The following is a 19,272-nucleotide window of genomic DNA, read 5'->3' as shown; positions in this document are numbered from 1 at the left end:
ATTTAACGCTTCACTCACATGATTTAAGCAGAATCAAGCGCCTTGGGATTTTCTCAAAGGAGGGGGCCGTGAAAAGAGTTTGATAGCAAGAAGGGCAGATTAGGGGGTGGGATGAATAGGAGAGAAATGAAGGGAGCAAAGAGGGAAGGAGGAAGGGTAGTCGCCGCTAAATAAACCCATATTAAAATGTGCAAAATTTAGCTACAATAGTCTAATATGTACTTTGCTAGGATCCCAGGAATGTCATAAACTAGTCTTGGCGGACGGCGCAGTACTGTTCTAATCCAAACGGTCGGAGCTCACGCCCTGACAGGACTGAGAATCTTGCATTTAAAATTAAAGTTTCTAGAGAGCACATTTCTTATATGACATTGACGTCATTCTATCACTCCAAGAACCACTGGAAATAAAGATAAAATTAGTGGGAAGTAGACTCCACGAGTTGCTGAATAACGCCGTAAATTTTATGCAGTTCAATTCTGCAGAGTAGTAAAGACAGATTTTGCCTATATATGTGCAAAACAAGGTTTTCTAACATTTCAGGTTTTCTTAAACCTAGTTGAGGAAAAACTAAATTTTTCTTCTCATTTTCAAATTTGTGTCAACTAGCTCTCGAGAGAACCAGAAGACCAACAGAGATCAAAAAGTGCAGCTGGAAGTTTTCCTTGATGCTCTATCAAAATATAGAAACGGATTTTTCAATCGCTCCACCATAATCCCACAACGAGAGGTAGTGAGAAATTTCAGAGTTTCGGCTGCGCTCTGTGGCTTCGAACAAAGTCCGTCGTTTGCAAAAAAAAAAAAAAAAAAAAAAAAAACTAACTAGACTTAAAGTGTTGGAATTATGTCATAAGAATGAGAGGATTTTTCTTTTACTATTCAGTTTGATCTTTTCAAGCTTTCTCAGCTTGACTCAGCATAGCAAAGTTTGACCTGTCTAAAGTGGTTTCTAACCGGGTCAATGTTAAGGGCATTTTGGGACAACTTGCCTGTGAAATATTCGTCTTAGCAGTTTTTTTTCGTTTTGCAGAAATGAAGATTTCGACGGAGATCTCACAAGTTACCGTCTGTAATCATTGCCTGAAAGTAAAATTGTGCGTAACTAATAGAAAACAAGTGGAAATGCTTTTAGAACGCCGTCCTACGCCGCTATCAGGTGTTTTTTTCGTCTTGCAAGAATCAAAATTTCGCAGGGGGTTGAACTCGTGACATTCGTAATCAGTGTGAAATGAGAGAAACTGAATCGGGAAACCACGCTGAGAACTCCGTTTTCTACTTATATATACACATATGCACTGACACACTTGTAATCCTTGCAGGAGCTGTCTGCGGCATCTATAGTAAATTGTATATTTTATTTTTCTTGTCGCACTACATATCAACATTTATTACAGCTATATTCATTGTTATTTGTTATATTATATTATTTTGATTTATTTATTAAGTGTTCGATTTTTTTCCCTTAGCTCTGTTTGCGACATTTAATTTTTTTTTTGATAACTAAGTGAGCGGTTTTATTAGAAAAAATGAGGTAGGTGGGAGTGTTTTCAGTAAGATCTTTTATGGGGAAGGGTTCTGCAGTCCACATGTTTGATCTGGGCTTCAAAGCTTGAACACTTCAATCTTATAACACAGGAGACTATTCAGAAATCTTGTATTCGCCCTTAGAATGCTGCATTTATAAGTAAGGTTGAGAACTGGTGACTACTGTGTTTCTCAGGTCAAAAAATGTAAGGAGTGGGATTTAATAGTATATTCTTATCGTCCTTCTGATGTCACGGAATCACCATCTATTTAGATGTTCATGGGAAAACATCACAAGCTAACCTTACCTCAGACACTACAAATAAGTCTTAGTTGACTTTTTATTTTTCATTTTTTGCATTTTTCTAAAACTCACATGTGTTAGTTACCACGGTTTTTTGGACTCTATATCGCAAATTATTCTTACCCCTCTGAACATCCGGCTAACACCGGACTTCAGACTTCTTGTGATTCTTGCTGCGCTTGCTTTCACTTATCAGCAAAAATTAAAAGTAGTGGCACTTTCTGTAAATTTGTGCAGCAAAATTTCTTTCCCTAACAATGCTTTCTTTTCGTTCATTTTCTAAAGAAGTTCAGGTATTGATGAAAGATTCAGCAGTTTTATTCATAAGGATTAGGGTTAGTACTTCACTTGGAGTATATTAAAACTTAGTTTTACATTCCTATTCCTTAGGTACCGTTACAGTCCCAGAACAATACTCAAAGTATTATATTTTCTGGTCCTTTTCTCCATCAATTAGCGTAAACATCTCTTCCTCCAGTTTCTGATGAAAGGATGTTACCAACCTGAGCCAAACGTGCAGAGAATTAGACATCCGGTCCTCTTGGAATTACTACCTAGTACTGCTATATCACTAATTGCGCTGACTCCAATTCTTGCGCTGTCGCTCCAACTGTGCAGTTCCCTGCGCTTTCTGGCGTCGGCGCACGAATTCTACGCCGTCGGAACCGTCTCATCCCGCTCTATCGCTTTCTGACACACCAGTTTGGCGGATCCGTCTTTCTGCTTTCTTTCGCCTCACACACATACATATACACACGGCAGATTAAGCCCGTTATTTTAGAGTATGATATTCCTTCCTTCTATATCGCAATAGTATCTAAGCTTTTCTCTTTTTCGTCTCCAACCGTTAACATAGAGAGGTATGATGGTGCAAAATAACGTGAAAGTCATCATCGTACTGATTAAAGATAAGGATCCCACATCGAATCACGTAATCAGCTAGCTACTACCAAAGAGGACGCTTGCATGCATGTATATAATTCCCGAAGAAATCATCTGCAAACATGATGACAGTGCAACGTATAGAGGAGTGGACATACGGAGAAGTATACTTTGGTGATCTGCGACCCAGACAAGGCGTCTCACTTTATTTTATTTCTTCCTGGCATTGGCGCACTATGACTGTCGCTGTTGAATCCGTCCCACAACATCTTTCTGCCTTCTGGTATAGGCGCATCTGTCTGACGCTGAAGAACCCGTAACACCAATCTTAGTACTTTCCAGCGTGAGCACACAAACACACTACCGTTGTGAGACTCGCGCCACTCTATGTTTCTGCACTCTGGTGCACCATTACAACATCGGAAAACACGCTTCGCTTCCTTCTGACACAACCAGCGCATTTGACGTTGTGAGACCCCTCTTCGCCCAACCTCACTTCCTCGGGGCAAAAGCGTGCTCAGGATCTGCTCTCATGCTTTGCAATAAGGAATACAAACACACACGGACCGAAATAGCAAACATAATCGACAATGAAAAAATCACCAACGATAAACTCTTGCTGCAAATGCTGAGAAAGATGAAACAATCAAAAAAGAAGGAAGGCTAGGAGTTAATTTAATGCGATGATTAGACGTATAACAATTTTTCACATTCAATTTTCTTTTGCCGTGTCTAAGTTGGGCTCTCGAAAATCAGAACGTCTTTCCATTGCAACGGGATTCAGGAAATTGACCTAATTGTTATTTCTAAATATGTTGCAATGGTAAAACGTGGGAAAAAAAAAGTCGTCATAAAAGATATCGGCTAGAGAAAAATCATAAATCACAATTCCTTAGATTTTTTAGTGCTGTCAAAAAAGGTACTCTACCTTTAAAAAACTTCGGAAGAAATATTTCGGACAAAAACAAACAAAACTAAACAAGGACTTTCAATTCATCTGTATAATGTAAGCGCTAGTCAATTTTACTGCTTTGTAGAATTGGAGGTGAGCATGCTCATAAAGTTTTATATGCTCTCTTTAACACGTGATTAAAAGGAACCTGTTCCATTGGATGTTTCATATACTCTCACATAATTCTTTGAAAGTGGCTCAGTGGCAGAATGCTCGCCTATCGGGTGGATGCCACTGGTTCGATTCCCAACGGTGGTAAGTTTTGCATTTTTATAGAGTATTTTCGTGGCACACAGACAAACACACATACACACGCACGGATTGAGCGCGTTATCATATGGGATGACGACGGTAACATATGTTTTAATTTCTCTAAAGCGCAGCAGCAACTATGGTTGTTCAAATTAACACCGTCCACTTTGGTCTGCAGCAGTGAGTCTTAAACCGCCAATGACTTCATCAGTTTAAATATAGTAACCAGCTCTTGAAAATGGGCAACATCGCCAGTACAGTCGAGGCATCGCCCAACAAGAGTCGCAGCCATTTTTGGAAGAGATTTGTCAGTGCTTGTGTTACTCCATATTAGATACAATCTCTCCACAGGATCCTTCACCTTTCAATTTTCTCGTTCTCATGTTGAAGAACAACGATTTGGTCGTATACCGGAAAAAGGGAGTAAAAATGGTTCAACATTTCCTACAAGTCAACAATAGCATATCATCGCGGAAACGCGATCGATCATCACCTACAGCAAGCGCGCCCCACCGTAGGTGATGATCGATCGCCATCACGAAAGGCCCGAACACTTGAGGATCCTCACACTATTGCCTATGATGCGATGGACCGAAGATTCACAAACATCGTCGAGGACCAGCATGCCCAAATCTGGTTCGCTTTTTGTATCATTGCTTATTCGTGCTGTTGCACAAGTTTCCGACTCTTTACATTACCCTCTCATATGTACCGGCTTCACGCTCAAGTGTGCGCTTTCGTTTTCGTTATCGCTACTCACACGTACATGAGTTATCGTCTGTCATTCACGTTATTGTTGTTACAGGCGTTATTGATTGTTGAAGTAAAGGTTTAATTACGCAAGTTCGAGTTAGCGGTCATCCCAGACGTTTGTCACGTGCCAGAGAGCCAAATTCGCATATCACGAAGCCCGTAGGGCAATCGAGCTATTCAAACACATCCCATTGAATCACGAAAGCATTGTTGTTGTTACGATAAGTGTATGTATATAATTCACTTAACAGTCGGTAAGAAATCCGCTGTGGCTGCACGGTCAGCAAAAGTGGCCAACCTATCCGAAGGAAAAACTTCTTCTATCGCGTACGAAAAAGAACGTATAACGTGGATCGTATCGCTCATAGATCGCAAAAGAACTTCCATTAACAAATTTAATCTCAAATCAATTTTTGACATTTTCGCACGTGAGAAGAAAGCGGCTTGTAACAGAGTTTCAATAAACTGATAAATCTAGTACGCCCGATCCATCTGCTTAATGCCCTGTGATAGTTTCAAACTACATCTCGTACGTTAATTACTACCAGTCTTTAAGAGTCTGTCGTTAGCCTTACCTTTTGTGACACTCGCTTCGTTTATTTGGCAAATTTTGGTGAATTGCCAAGTAAACCGCTCGCAGACCGTCTACGGACGGCGAAAAAACCACGTTGATCCAGCGCGACAACTACACCTTACTTAATGTTGTTTTGACCAGGCTATATAATCGCAGCGTTGTAAAATGCGAAAACTCCAGATGTAGATCTCGCTGTCAAGCGCGTGGGCAAAAGTGGCAATTGATCAAAAATTCCAATGGGCATAACAGTTCGTATATCTCACTTAATTTATTGCATTGGTTAAGAGTCTAATATACAATACGAGTGTACTTATATATTTTAGAGGCAGCATAAATGAATGAAATCACTAGTTATTATTGTTCTGTTATTATGTAATAATCATTCTATCACCACCCGCTAGAATGCTCAGGATATTCATATTATAAATGATTACCTTAGTGGTAACGCAGTCATTCTCAATGCTTCCAGTAAGGTAGACCGCTGCCAAAATAATCATTTCAGATACAAAGGTCAACCTTCAAAAAAGAACATCACTAAGAACAAATAAATGAAGATACTGTAGAGAGTGAAAAGCAACAAGCAGAATGACGGCTTCTGAAAGCACCTACAAAAAGTCTACCGGTTTCGAGCTATCACTTGATATATAGGAGAAATTTGATTACTGACTGGACAAAAAAGCCCTTGAAAATCATGAAAGATTCACGGAAGATCACAACAGTTTCAGATAACAGTAATCACAAACAATGAAGACACATTATAAAAGACACTGATAAATGGCTTCAAGTAAATCAAAGACAGAAAAATAAGGCATCAGAACGAGCTGCAGAATTATCATATTGCCACTCACAACCTGCGTTTGGAATCTCAGAGGAAAAAAGACAAGAAAACAACAAGTTTTTCAAAGAAGTGCTCAAAACAAATATAACGACGAAATGATTGTTATTGCACGGGAAAGACGAAAGAAACGAGCACGAAACAAAACAGGAAAACGTACGAGGCAACTTAACACAAAGCTTGTCGATTATGACAAGTGTTGCTTTCACAGCAGCAAACTCGGACAATTCGACACCCGCAACCAGACGAAAGACATTGCGAAACCTTGATATCCTGGAAACAGCGATGACGAATCGAAAACATTCCCATTGACTTTCTGAGAAGATCACTTCACTAACCTCGACAGTCTGGCACCCAGCATCCATTTTTAGTGGAGAATTAGAAAAGTTCAACTGCAGTGGTACATTATTACGGTTCACAGGTACTGGAGTAATAGGGATCTGAAATTGTCCAATTATGTACAAGCCCAATAAATGGGGGAGGGGAGGGGAGGAGGGGGCTGATGTAACGCAGTTGGTAATTTTGTGATTGAGATTTTACTGCAACTGTATGATCAACGGTTCGAAACTGCATTAATGCCAGCTAAGTCTTTCTCTCCGGGGTTGCTAAATTGATACAAGACTTTCCGAATTACAGAAAAGACATTGGTGCATTCCAAGAGGACGCAGAAACCCAGCAAATGAGATCGAAGATAAGGAAAAGGTTCGTAGGTCAGGGGAGGATAATATGACATATAAATTATAGTAGAGAGGAGTCAGGATGCAGAAACGCCACGGTGAGCAATGCTCAAGAAAAGTTTAACTTGATCAAAACGATAGGACGTGAAAGCCATGCTCTCCACTTTTACTTGGACGTAGTGAACATATTACGTTCGCTTTCTGAGACCACCAATTTCAGTTTTTTTTTTCAACCGACAAATAAGAACGAAATAATTTGTTCCCTTTTTGGAAAAATTTGAATAACAAAAACAATATCAAAAAATGCATAGGAGTATGAAGTTGTGTAAAAAGAAATGTCAAACCACAATTTTCAACCGAACTATTATTGCTTTCCCTTACTTGATGATTTTGGCTAGCTCCTCGGTACTTCGCTCGCGACAAGCCGAGCTCTACTTGCTTCCTACTTTTAAGGATATGGCACTTGATGAGTGTTATGCGTCCTGTTTCAGTGTATTGCAAAGATTGAACTATGCGGTAATATATAGATTTTGAAGGAAGGGAAAATTCAGTAGTTCAACCTTAACTGCCTTTTGGCAACAAAATTTAGCAATCACTAATTTCTCTTTGTAAGTTTGAGGTGGGGGGTGTAGTGTAGCGGTTAGAGGTTCCGCTTCCTACATGATCGATCGGAGGTTCGAATCCGCGCGAGTGCTCACCAATCCTTCATCCTTCCGGGGTCGATGAATTGGTGCCAGACTTGTCTGGGAGGAGAAAAACACTGACTTGACACATCGGCTAGTCACCGCAGGTCATTGTATAGGCCAGTTACACTTTCGTAAACCTCAAACGATTCTGAATTGAAGTGAACGTGGGGGCGCATCCCAACTGGATTGATTAACGCCAGACACTTTACACACCTTATGTTTGAGGTCCGCATGAGTGTTCATGACAACGATCTTAGCCAATTGTACTTGCTTCTTTATTTTATTTGGGCGAATATGAATGCTTATACGTATTAGATCCTTCTCGAAGACCAAACACTAGAACTTACATCTCTACCTTCCAGATGAATGAATGTTAGAGGTTTCGACAACACTGAGGTCTTATTCTCCCTTTCCCGATTCGTGTTTTTTATTCCCCAGAAATAACGTTCTAACACTAGCTTTTCGTACTTAACAACACCAGAATATGTCCAGGAACGCTGAAGGTATTTAACTTGCTTGCTTTTTTGAACATATGTTTTTATATTACTCACATGAAGGATGGCCATCGAATTAATTCTCGAATATATTAATGTTCCATTGCAGTACATACCTATTAGCCTTGTTTTTTTTTTTTTTTTTTGTTATTTCCACTTCGTTGTTTCTGTTGCCTGGCTTAAAGACATCATCTGGGGTGGTACGGGTTTTGAGGTGGGTTATGCCTATACGGGGTCGTAGATTCTGGGAAAGAGAGTGATTCTGTCCATTTTTCCCTAATTGCCGTAAAAAATGGCCCAGAAGATGCGGCGCGTGCACAAGGCTGGGGCGCTCCAATAGAACTCATTGTAGAAAAATAGCGCCTTCAAACGCTCGAAGCCGCATCTTCCGGGCCGTTTTTCACGGCGACTAGGAAGATATGAGTGGGATCCCACCCGCTTCTGCAATCTACAATCCCGGATAGTCTTTGACCATTAGAAATCCATATCATGTCAGATTCGTGGGGTGATGCCTCTAACGTAACAATGATCTAAGAATTTCGAAGAGTTGTATTGTGATATTTGTGATATTTGGATCGTCCCATATTATCGTCTAGTTGTATAGGGTTAGGATAACATGCTAAGCATAACTATATGCTAGGGTCAAGCGTGTAGTTGAGATCTCTACCCCCCTCCCCTTTTTTGAAAACGACCTCATCTCATTCTTCATTCTTCCCAGTATAGCCGCTCATATAGCAAATAAAGTAACAATAAATAGAGCTAAAGAAACAAAGTGACGTTCAATAAAAAAAAAGAAGTATAGTAATATGATAAGTATTAGTAAGTGGTACTATACAGAATGTTAATATACAGTGCTGCAAGTAAAATAAAAATAATGTGATACAATAGAGATGCCACAGACAGCTCACTGCAAGAATTAGAAGTGACAGCACATATACGCACATATAAGTTGAAAAGATGAGGAAGTTCTCAGCAATATCCTACACAATTTTTCCTTTGACAGTGATTACGAACGGTAGACAGTTCGATCACACCCGCAATCATTATTTTTGCGAAATGGGAAAAAATAACTGAGAACGACGGAAAACACGTTTTGAAACCACTTTCACACAATCTCTTACTACGTACACACAATTTTACTCTTTGACACTTACAAAATGACGTTCCAGAGCTCGATCCCCACCGGAACCATTATTTTTGCAAAACGAAAAAAAAAACTTTCCCTTCCTGCAAAGTGGAAAATACAACCAATACCGATGCAGAACGCATTCTCAAATCACTTTTGCACTATTTCCTGCTTCATACTCACAATCTTACACACTGATATTGATTACAGACGATGAATAGTTCGACCTCCGCCGAAGCTTTGATTTTTGCGTTGTATTTACAGCATTATTGACCGCATTCAGATGTGATCTAGAGGCAATATTAACTATTAACACAGGAGCTGATTGGAAATGACTGCTAGACTCGCCAGATTTTGTTAGGTTGAAGTAGATATGAATAGTGCAATGCACAAAAGAGGTTTGTAGAGGAAGATTTGCACTTAAAAACAACAACTAAATTATCTTCTTTAAGGGATCCTCTGTTTTTTTTTCTTTTTTTGAAAGGTAGTGGAGGAAAAGTTGAGGATTTTCTTCTTCTTTTTTTGAAAGCTAGCGGAGAGAAAGTTGAAAGTTTTAGCAGAATTTTCAACTTTTTCTCAACTAGCTTTTGAGAGAACGAAAATGATCCGAAACAAAAAGTGGAAACAAATTCTGATGGCGAAAACCCTCCTCTATAATGCACTTCAAACCGAATTGGGTTTTGTAGATTATGACCTGAATTATTGGACTTTTTTACAAGTCCATACAGATTTTGACGCGGAGCCAAAAATTTAAAACTTCGCACTTTTTCTCGTTGCGAAACAACAGTAATGCAGCTAAGAAATTCGGGGCCATTTTTTGAAAGAGCATCAGGAAAATCTCTAACCGCAAATTTTAAATTGTGTAGGTGTTCTGATTTCTTTAAAAGCTAGTTGAGAAAAAATCGAAAATTTGAGGAAAAATTTTACTTTTTTCTCAGCTAGATTTCAAAAACACTAGGAAAGTTAGAAATATCAAACCTTGCTCACAAATAGACAAATTCTGTTCCTATAACTGCACAAAATTATATTGGAAGAAATCTAATTTAAGTGTCGTTATTGAGAAACTCACGGAGCCTACTTCGCACTAATTTATCCCTATTTCCGGGTGCAGATGTCCTTTTTTCGCTTATTCACAGCATCGAAGTCGCTTTTTTGAGCGATAATACAAAAATTCATCACGGTTGAATAAGGCATAAAAACTTCAAACTTTTTAACGCTGAATGCAAAAACCTTACTTTTGTCATGGATTGATCCCTGGCAGTTTCAGGTTAAAAAAAAAATACCGGCATAACGCGCCACAAAGAGCTAAGCCATCAACTGACGTCTTGTAGGAGCATCACAGGGGTCTTCAAAAGAGTACATATTAGCTAATTAATAATTGAACTTATCATTTATATAAAATAATAACACAAAAATTTGCAACGGTTTCGACAGCAACTTAGTTCCTCTAAAGGATCAAAATCTTAGGTAGCCATGTGCATTCAGAACAATTTGTTTCCCTTTTCCTGCACTTGCCAATTCTATCACGTTATTTGTAATTATTACGACTATTTGTACTAATTTCAATGATTTAAGTAGTCGATGGTACTCGTATTGACAGCTGACGGGAAAAACACATGATTTTTTTTAAACAGTTCACTCTAAAGCAAGGCTGTACCCGTTAGTTCAGAACTCACTGTGCAATTTGTACATTTCTTCTTGTCTTCGTGCTTATTGATCTCGAATTTCTCCTTATCTCGATGTCTTTCATTTGTTTAGAATTTTCCTGAACTACTTGCGGATCAAAAGGGGTGAAACTTGCATGAAATCCTTTAAAAAAATGCTTCGCGCCACATATTTTTTAAAAACATTTTTCACCCTTTAATAAGTGTTTATTTAATATCGACTACCATTAGTTCTTTTTCCCTTTGCTCTTCTCATTGTTTCCTCCTTTTTCGACCTCCTTCTTGCGCTCACACTCCTCTTGTAACCCTCTGGTGAGAAATTCCCAACGCACGCTTGACAATATATAGTGCGCATCTTGTTTTTGCTACCAGATAAAATTGATCTGATTCTGTCTTCAAACTATGTAACATCAAATATTTTAATCCAAACAATGATACGAAGAAATTAGAAAGTTCTTCACGAGGATGCCCTTAATTAGCATCAATTAGCAGTCGGCAACAAAACTAATCTAAAAATGCTACTTTCATATCCGAGGAGAGCACGTCCCGAAGCACGAGACCAGAACGGCCGTTTTTGCGCTTGTTGTTGAGTGCAAGAAGCTTGTGTTTTAATTAGTCATTTTCAGGAAATCGAAAAAGGCTAGGCAGGAGAAACTAAGATAAGTGTTGTCAAAACTCTTAGCATTCAATCAAGGTCAATAATAGGTTTTAGTGTTTTGTCTTTATGAAGGACTTAATGGAATGCTATACGTAATATGCTAATGTATACTACAAGTATTTCTCTTTTTACAGATATATGGTCGAATACAAGTGCTTGTATTCATTTGAATACAATTAAAATGATAGACAGTTCATTAAGACACTCACCACAAGCAGTTCTGCACAAGCTCAGCAGCACCTTCAGCTTTGCAAAAATCAAACATAGTCGACTGAGGAATAAGTCGTTAGAATTTCTTTCAAAGTGACAATGCAGATGGAAATATAGTGTTTCCAAAGTATTACATATCAGTCAATAGAGAATTTCTCACTCTATATAACAGTCATGCTCCGACTTTTCAAAATCTCATTGAATCTTTTCTCTTCAGATAAATTAAAGTGGAGTGTCAAGATGACAATATGGAACATTTTCGACACCTTCAGTTCTTTGTAATTAATCGAAGTGATCAGGTCGTTGAAGCTGCGTGTGAAATTTGCATTGTCCATGGAGGTCTTTGAATGAGGCTTCAAAAATTCAAAAACCAACCAAAACGATTTGGAAAAACAGGAAGAAACACCAAGAAAAAAGGAAAAACCAATAAGAGACATCGAAAAAAAGATCTTTCGCGAAAAAAAGCGAAAACAAACGACGCGCGCTATATTCAAACATTCCTTCTCCATATACAGCAGCAATCTCAGCTTCAAGCCTTATCGTTTGGAATAAATGCAAAAGACAAATGGTGTCGAAAATACTCCACTTTGTCCACATGAGACTCCATTTTTTTAATGGACTGAAAAAGGGAATCAAAAGAATTAAGAAGTTAGAATAGAAAAACCTTGTAGAGTGAGACATTCTCTTTATAGTGATCTATAACATTCTAGAGATACTTCCTAATTTTATGTGCATTTCTCATATTTAGAAAAACGCTCACGACTTATTTCCTAACCCAACACATAAGAAGAATGAGAAGTTACTAGCTTTTCTTGTGAAAAAAATGGTTAAAGTTGAACTTCGGAGTTTTTCCTTCCTTCTAACCTTTACTAATCTTATCATTCATTTAGACACATAGATAGGCAAATAACTTACCCCCTCCCTTTATAATACACTAAAACGGAGCACGAAATACCCATCAATAGTAATCGCGCATTTGTTGAAGAGGGGAAGCGAATAGAACTCGGTGGATCCCACACCGAAGTGGCACTTTGTAGCACAGCCAGAATGACCGGATACTAAATAAAGTCGACTGAACGTTCTAACACATGCAAGTTCTTATTGAATTTCGTCACATGGAGGAACCCGATATTCTATCATTCGACATATGCATGAAACCACTGGTGCTCTTATTTCGACTCTACCCCTTACCCCCTCCTTTTTAGAGATGGGACAAAGCGACCTGAAGCTCGACACATGCGCAAGTGGCTCGGCGCAGCGCGGTTGAGCTGACGGTTACGGGCGACCCGAACTGCAGAACTGAAGTGAGGGAGGAAGGGTCCCACCTTGATCACAACCACCACCTTCGCGCCGCATCAAATGTGGCCGTTTACGCTACTACACCGAGCTTCAGGTAGTTTTGAGCCGACTATAAAGCTAATGTACATTTATTTCAAAATTAATGTGATTCTACTAAAACGAGAAGGCAATTTTAAGACACGCACCAGTACAACCAAATTACAATCCAGAGAAATTAGTGAGGAAATAAAAGGATTCATACGGCATGAATAGAAGAGAGAAGTTTTTCATATCTTCACTTTATACAGAAGTGACCAATATTAGTGAAAATGTCAATGTAGGTTAAAGAGCAATGTTGACGGATGCACGTCACAACGATATACAAGGTAGAAGTATATTTCTTAAGGTAAATACACGTTGTCGCCACAAAGCGGAACCTAGGAATCAAAATCTACCGTAACAGCGCCCCATCTACAGATAAAACGATTAATAACAATTAATTAGGGTGAAGTAAAGTAAAGAACCTCACGATCACTGCAGTGATGACTAACCGAACAAAATTTAAGCTAATCAAGTATCTTTTTTGACCTTGCCCTTTAAGGTGGTTCCATCAACGCAAAGCAATATCCATTTCCAAATTTTGTGCATGATCATGCCAAGTTCGCAAATTTGGACTATAGCATTCGTGGTGAAGGGTGGTGAACGAACATGAACTTGACACTGCCTACTCTAACATGTTTCAGAACAACGAATGAAATCTACAAAATTATGAACAAAAATATTTATCATGTGGAACACAGGTAGGATACGACAACATAGGTAGCACGTTTCCGTTTGTTGGAGCCGTAGAGATGTTAACTATGTTAGTTCATGTTATGCCATGTTAGTATATAGTATAGTATATGTCAGTATATTGTGTTATCGCCATTGTATGCAATTTCCATGCATTGAGAGGTCTTATTCACCAGCACAATGTACGTAGCAATGTTTAGCATAGTTGCTCGATTTTGGTTCAATTACCCGAGCAAGAAGAGTAAGCAAGTTCGCGGTCCAATAAACCATCTTCACAACCAAGAGTGGACACAACACCGTTATATAGTAGCCTATACGGCAAGAAACAGTAACAAACACGGACTTCATTCATGGCAATATCGATTCTGATTTCGCTTCATTATAACTTTAGTGTGACAAATTTACATTACCACTTACCTCTCGCTTCGGTTGAGCAGTTACAACGGGTTTCGATAGTGCCGCAAACGTGGATACAAGGTCCACACTAGCCGGACTCAAAATGTTTGTCCAAAATAACGAGAGTGTGTCCTGGTCGACGCCGCTTAACCATGGAGCTGTCCTGAAAAGCAAGGGACGTCTTTCATGATGTTGGCGTTCCTTTTCTTGATATTTTCGAACATTTAAAGAAGCGGAGTTCCATTAAATTTAGTTTCCCTAATATTAGGTGTTAGAGCGAAATAGATGAGACCGCATTATAATATAAAGCAGCAATTATAACACAAAGCAGCAATTTGTCCGTCCGTATGTGAATTCATTCCGCTTCGAACGTCCCACAGGTGAAGCTCCAGCATGGATTCTCCCTTCGAGAGTGCGAGTCGCGATCAAGAGCATGGAATCTGGCACGGTCCCCGGACCTGATTTTATATCTGCAGATTTTCTTCAGGCTGGTGGCTATCTGCTTCGTGTAATTCTAGCGGCGCATGTGAGTCCTATTTTTTTTTCTAGAAAGGAAGCGTCCATTGAGTAGGAAACCTCGCGAACCATTCTTATTCATAAGAAAAGTAATCGAGAGGACCTTCGGAACTCCGTGCGATATGCTTACCGAGCATCTTCTACAAAGTATTCACCAAGATCATCTTCACGCGCATATCTAGAATGTTTGATGAACTCCAACCTCAAGAACAAGCTGGATTTCGTCGGGGCTTCAGCTGCATGCACCACATCCAGACCGTGTCAAGGGTCACAGAGGTTTGCCGAGAATACCGCTTGTCCCTTGTCCTAACCTTCGTCGACTATGAGAAAGCCTTTGACAGCGTAGAAACCAATGCAATACCGTCCGCGCTGGTCGATCAAGGACGAGTAATATGAGAGGATATTAACCAACGATCGACGCACCACTACGATACAGCCTTTCCACGCCCCCTCACCATACCCATTGGAAAAGGGGTACGACAAGGCGATACTATATCGCCGAAGCTGTTCACGACTGCATTGCAATGAACAATGAAATCACTTTCCTAGGAAGAAAAGGGCATACGTGTTGACAGAATAATTCTCACGAACCTTCGTTTTGCGGATGACATCGTTCTCTTTTCGAAAAGCACCAATAAACCAGCTACGGGAAACGGTCAAGTGGTACCCGTATGATGTGCCGCCACATATCCAGGAGGCTAATGAGCGTCGTTAATTGCACTGCGCGTCTCCTGACAGCGTCGTGATCGCTACAGTGGCCTGGTTGCTCCTCTTGTGCCACATCTCGCTGACGCCCCTCCCACATCGCCCTCCCTGCCTATGTCACCGGGTCTGCTGCTCTTACGAGGAGTTTTCTTCGCCGCGCCCACAGCTCTTACGATGCGCTTTTAGAATCGAAGGAAAAGGAAAGTGCCTAGTATTAGATATTGTTTGAAACTCTGGATAAAGTACACTTGAACGTTAATATGAAGTTTGTGTGAGTGATAGTGTATAAGTGATGCCATTTAGAAATGCGAGTGAAAGTAAAATCATCATTTGACTTGTTAGATGGAAATTAATCATCCATCTCTTAGAATGCAAAAGATGCTTCAAGGAGTTTCCCCTGATCGGTGTGATGCTATTTTTTTAAAAACGTTTTTCGCCTTCTACAAATTTCTTTTTGCTTATCTAGCTGAGTAAAACTGCCATCGAACGCCTAACGAGGCGCGAATAATGCCTCGCAGACATACATTGTACCTGAAGGTAGATCTCGAAGATACAAAGGTCTCTGTTCGCCACTAATACACCTAACCTGTCATATTGATTTGATGCAGAGAATAAGTAGAAATAAAACGATAAAACGCTTTTCTATAAATCGTAATTGCGGAAGTACTTAAATATTTAAGTTGCGCTCTATACAAACATTATATCTATAAAATTTTTTGAAAAGGTAAAATGTAGAAGAGAGTTCAGAGAACGCATACAAAGTAATAAGGAAATAAAGTTGCTGGGCGTATAGTTGCTGCCGTTGAAAGTTGAACATGAATTCATTGAATGACAAACACATACTTACGCACTGCGAGTTTATATAGAACAGTTTGGACGTAAAATATGTGAAATTATGAGGTGTGTGAAAATATATTCATTTCTTTTCCTTTATTCTTCTTATTCTTTTGCCTGCAGTATCTTTTTAAGATAATCTTTACTTGTGTGAAGTTGCTCAAGTGACGTCAATGTAGGACACGTATATCACTCTTATCAATCATCATATCCTTGATTCTTTGATGCTCTATGATGTCTCTGATAATATATGTTTTAATTGGATGAAACGATCTAGTTTTTCCCCTTAGTTCCCGATCATATGCGCTCAATTTACTATTTTCGTACACCAGAACTGGCTTCGTCAATTCGTTTTACACTCCTTTACCTTCTAAATTCGCAGTGTCCACTACGCCGCGGCGCGAACGTCGATTGATAAGATAGCAATAAGGGGGCGGGGTCTAGATGATCTCAGGCGGTCGTAAAGGTTGTCTAGCTGATGGAGTGGCAGCCGCGATTACGCTGAGGCGCTGAAGGGAGATCAGGAGCGGTCAGCCGCTCCTGACCTCCATTCGGCACCTCAGCGTAATCAGGTCATTGGAACTTTTGATCGCTACGATGCCCATGGAATAGGGTTGTTCACGAACAGGAACAGACAGTTCACGAAGATGGAGGAGTATATAATAATTTGAAAGCTACCAAATAAAACTTCACTATGCGTCTACCTTCTACGCTCCATGAATATGGAGAACGACTTTAAGGGAGAACTGAGCAGAAGGATGAAAGCAGCGTGGGCAGCATTCACACCCCTGGGAAGCTCCGGACCAACTGACGGATCAAGATCTCCGTGCCCATTTGTTCGACTCGACAGTTCTTCCAGAGTTCTGTTACGCAGCGAAGACGTGGGTAGACACCGCTGCCACGTCCAAAAAGCTACTCACTACCCACAGAGTCCTTGATAAATGTCTTCTGAAGTTTAACCAACACCACAACATCAAGCCGGTTCGCAGCTCCGACGTAAGAGAAATATCCCGACTTCGCAACCCATGGGAATACATCGAGAGCAAGGCATAGATGGGCCGGTCACATTATGAGAAGAACCCTTCTTGCCTGTTGAACAATGCAGTGGTCATCTGCTGCTGTAGTTGGCCGCGGTCGAATACCTCCTCTCTTTCGAGGAGCTGCTCCTGCGATTTGGAACGTTCTCCATATAGGCGGACCAATGTTGTGAACAATACCAAACTCTTGGGCTACAATTCGTCCCTCTTCCAATTTTCCGATGATTCTTAACGTGTGAATTCCTCCAAATGCTGTATACGGGCATGTTGTAATGAAGAACACCAACAAACAGGGCACCGCAATTGCATGCTGATTGACACACTTTTTTCCAGTTGTACCAACTGTCTATTGCGGGGCCATATTTGGCGCTATAGTCACGCTGACATCAAGTCATGTGACATCTGCGCACAACTAGGAGAGTTTTGGCAACATAGTCTCGCACTTTCATTCATTTTCAATGAGTTGTTAACATAAGATTTCATTTTAAATATCTCGTCCTTACCTTTTGCACACAAGTGTTTAAAGTAGAGACACGCTTATAGTCCACAAAGACATGATAATGTTCCAAGTGCTTCGTCAATCCCAAATTTTCATCAAATGGATTTTCAGGGTAATAGTCGTCCGATTTTGGTTATTCTCAACGAATACAATAAAAAAACTAATTAAGGAGACTTCCATCTTTCCTTAACCGATTAAGCATCCGTCCAACTTTTACACAAAGGATAAAGTGTCTGACGTTAATCAATCCGCCAAGGATGCGCCACGACGTTGAGGATCGTTAGGGGCTCACGAATTGTAAGTGGCCTACACAACGACCTGCAGGGGCTAGGCGGGTGCTTTTTACTCTCCCAGACAAGTCCGGCATCAATTTGTCGACGCTGGAGGGATGAAAGGTTTGGTAGAGACGACTAGAGCGGATTCGAACCTCCGACCGATCGCACTCATAGCGGAACATCTTGTCGACTAGGCTACACTCGCCCACGACTTTTACATACATAATAATGAGCAAATTCTGAAGTAGAGAGGTAAAGTAAAAAATAAGCAAATAACAGCAGTGATACTCAGGTCAAATTGGTACCAGGTGTCAACGAAGGCAGCTGAAACTACCACTGGTGCCGCATTCACACGAGGGAAACCTACCTTTGTGCCAAATGCCAAACACTACATTTGCAAAATAAGAATTATTTCAGCACAAACAAGGAAAACACAACGGAGTTGTTAGTAGTAATCATAGGAAATATTTCTAGTAACTGTCGATCTTGTAGATTCAACAAACTTAACAATTGATTCGTCGGAAACACTTCATCAAGCTGTCCTATGTTTCTTTTCTGGCTCTAACAGAGAAATTCCAATGTTAGCTGCTTCACTGAGGGGGAAGGGGAAATCACAGTAGATTTTCAGGTATATCTATTTTCTGTTATTCAGAGCATGATATTATGGTTAGAGTTGAGATCTGCCATTCGTCTCGTTAGTCGTCGAGGCGTTTCCGTTGCACATAGTTTTGCAATCCAAACTTTCTACGATCGTTCTGGCGTGATTGCAACGATCATATCTACATCTGGGAATTGGTTCACCAAGTTTCACCTTTTCACTCGTGCATGCACTCTGCTGCACATAGAGAAGAACGCATTTCTTTCTAAGGGAATTGTTAATATGTTCACTCCTCTGTGTCCAATTAAATCTGCTATGATTAAGAAAAGTGAAATAAATGAAATGTTCCTCTGTAAATAGGAAAGTCATTTATGTGGAACAGCAGCAGCAGGAAGAAAGTATCTCCTTTCTGACTTCAACTCGTTCACGAACATCGTCACAGTTATCTCAAACTTAGGTAAAGACCAATCTAATGTTTTTTCGACACAATATAAATAGCCAATTCATCCGTCCATCCGACATGAATTGCCACGAACGGTGAAAAGTCAAATTTTCCTCAAACTAGTGTGATTAAAGCGTTTCGTTTCGCAGATTCTTCTGCTGCAAATCCTACCTCACGCTTCAAAGCGGCGCAGCGGTGGCCCTGGCCGTCGGGCAGCTATGGTGGCGAGACTTCGTCTCGGCAGGTTCAACCATGCCACAAAGGTGTCCGGCTAGTAGCCCGGTCCTTGGGCCAAGGCTGCAGGCTAGC

General features: G+C 40.2%; 1 protein-coding gene across 2 annotated transcripts; it reads right to left on the bottom strand.

Moving 5' to 3' along the window:
- Positions 1-1,053: 1,053 nt before the first annotated feature.
- RB195_022362 (uncharacterized protein) lies at positions 1,054-15,378 on the bottom strand (the record flags this gene model as incomplete). 2 transcript variants are annotated; one of them, XM_064209461.1, is made up of 8 exons in its annotated part: positions 1,054-1,080; positions 5,676-5,757; positions 6,312-6,349; positions 6,415-6,516; positions 14,079-14,220; positions 14,704-14,809; positions 15,034-15,118; positions 15,241-15,378. In XM_064209461.1, 8 exons carry the CDS (start codon positions 15,376-15,378, stop codon positions 1,054-1,056), a joined length of 720 nt encoding a protein of 239 aa, XP_064065341.1. The 2 variants fall into 2 exon arrangements, with proteins under 2 accessions (XP_064065341.1, XP_064065342.1); XM_064209460.1 differs by lacking the exons at positions 1,054-1,080; positions 5,676-5,757; positions 15,034-15,118; positions 15,241-15,378 and adding an exon at positions 15,165-15,184 and having other exon boundaries at positions 6,245-6,349; positions 14,704-14,751.
- Positions 15,379-19,272: the final 3,894 nt, after the last annotated feature.

This window comes from Necator americanus, chromosome X (assembly GCF_031761385.1).
Source record: "Necator americanus strain Aroian chromosome X, whole genome shotgun sequence".
NCBI classification, from domain to species: Eukaryota; Metazoa; Nematoda; class Chromadorea; order Rhabditida; family Ancylostomatidae; genus Necator; species Necator americanus.
This window is presented reverse-complemented; position numbering and strand designations above follow the sequence as displayed.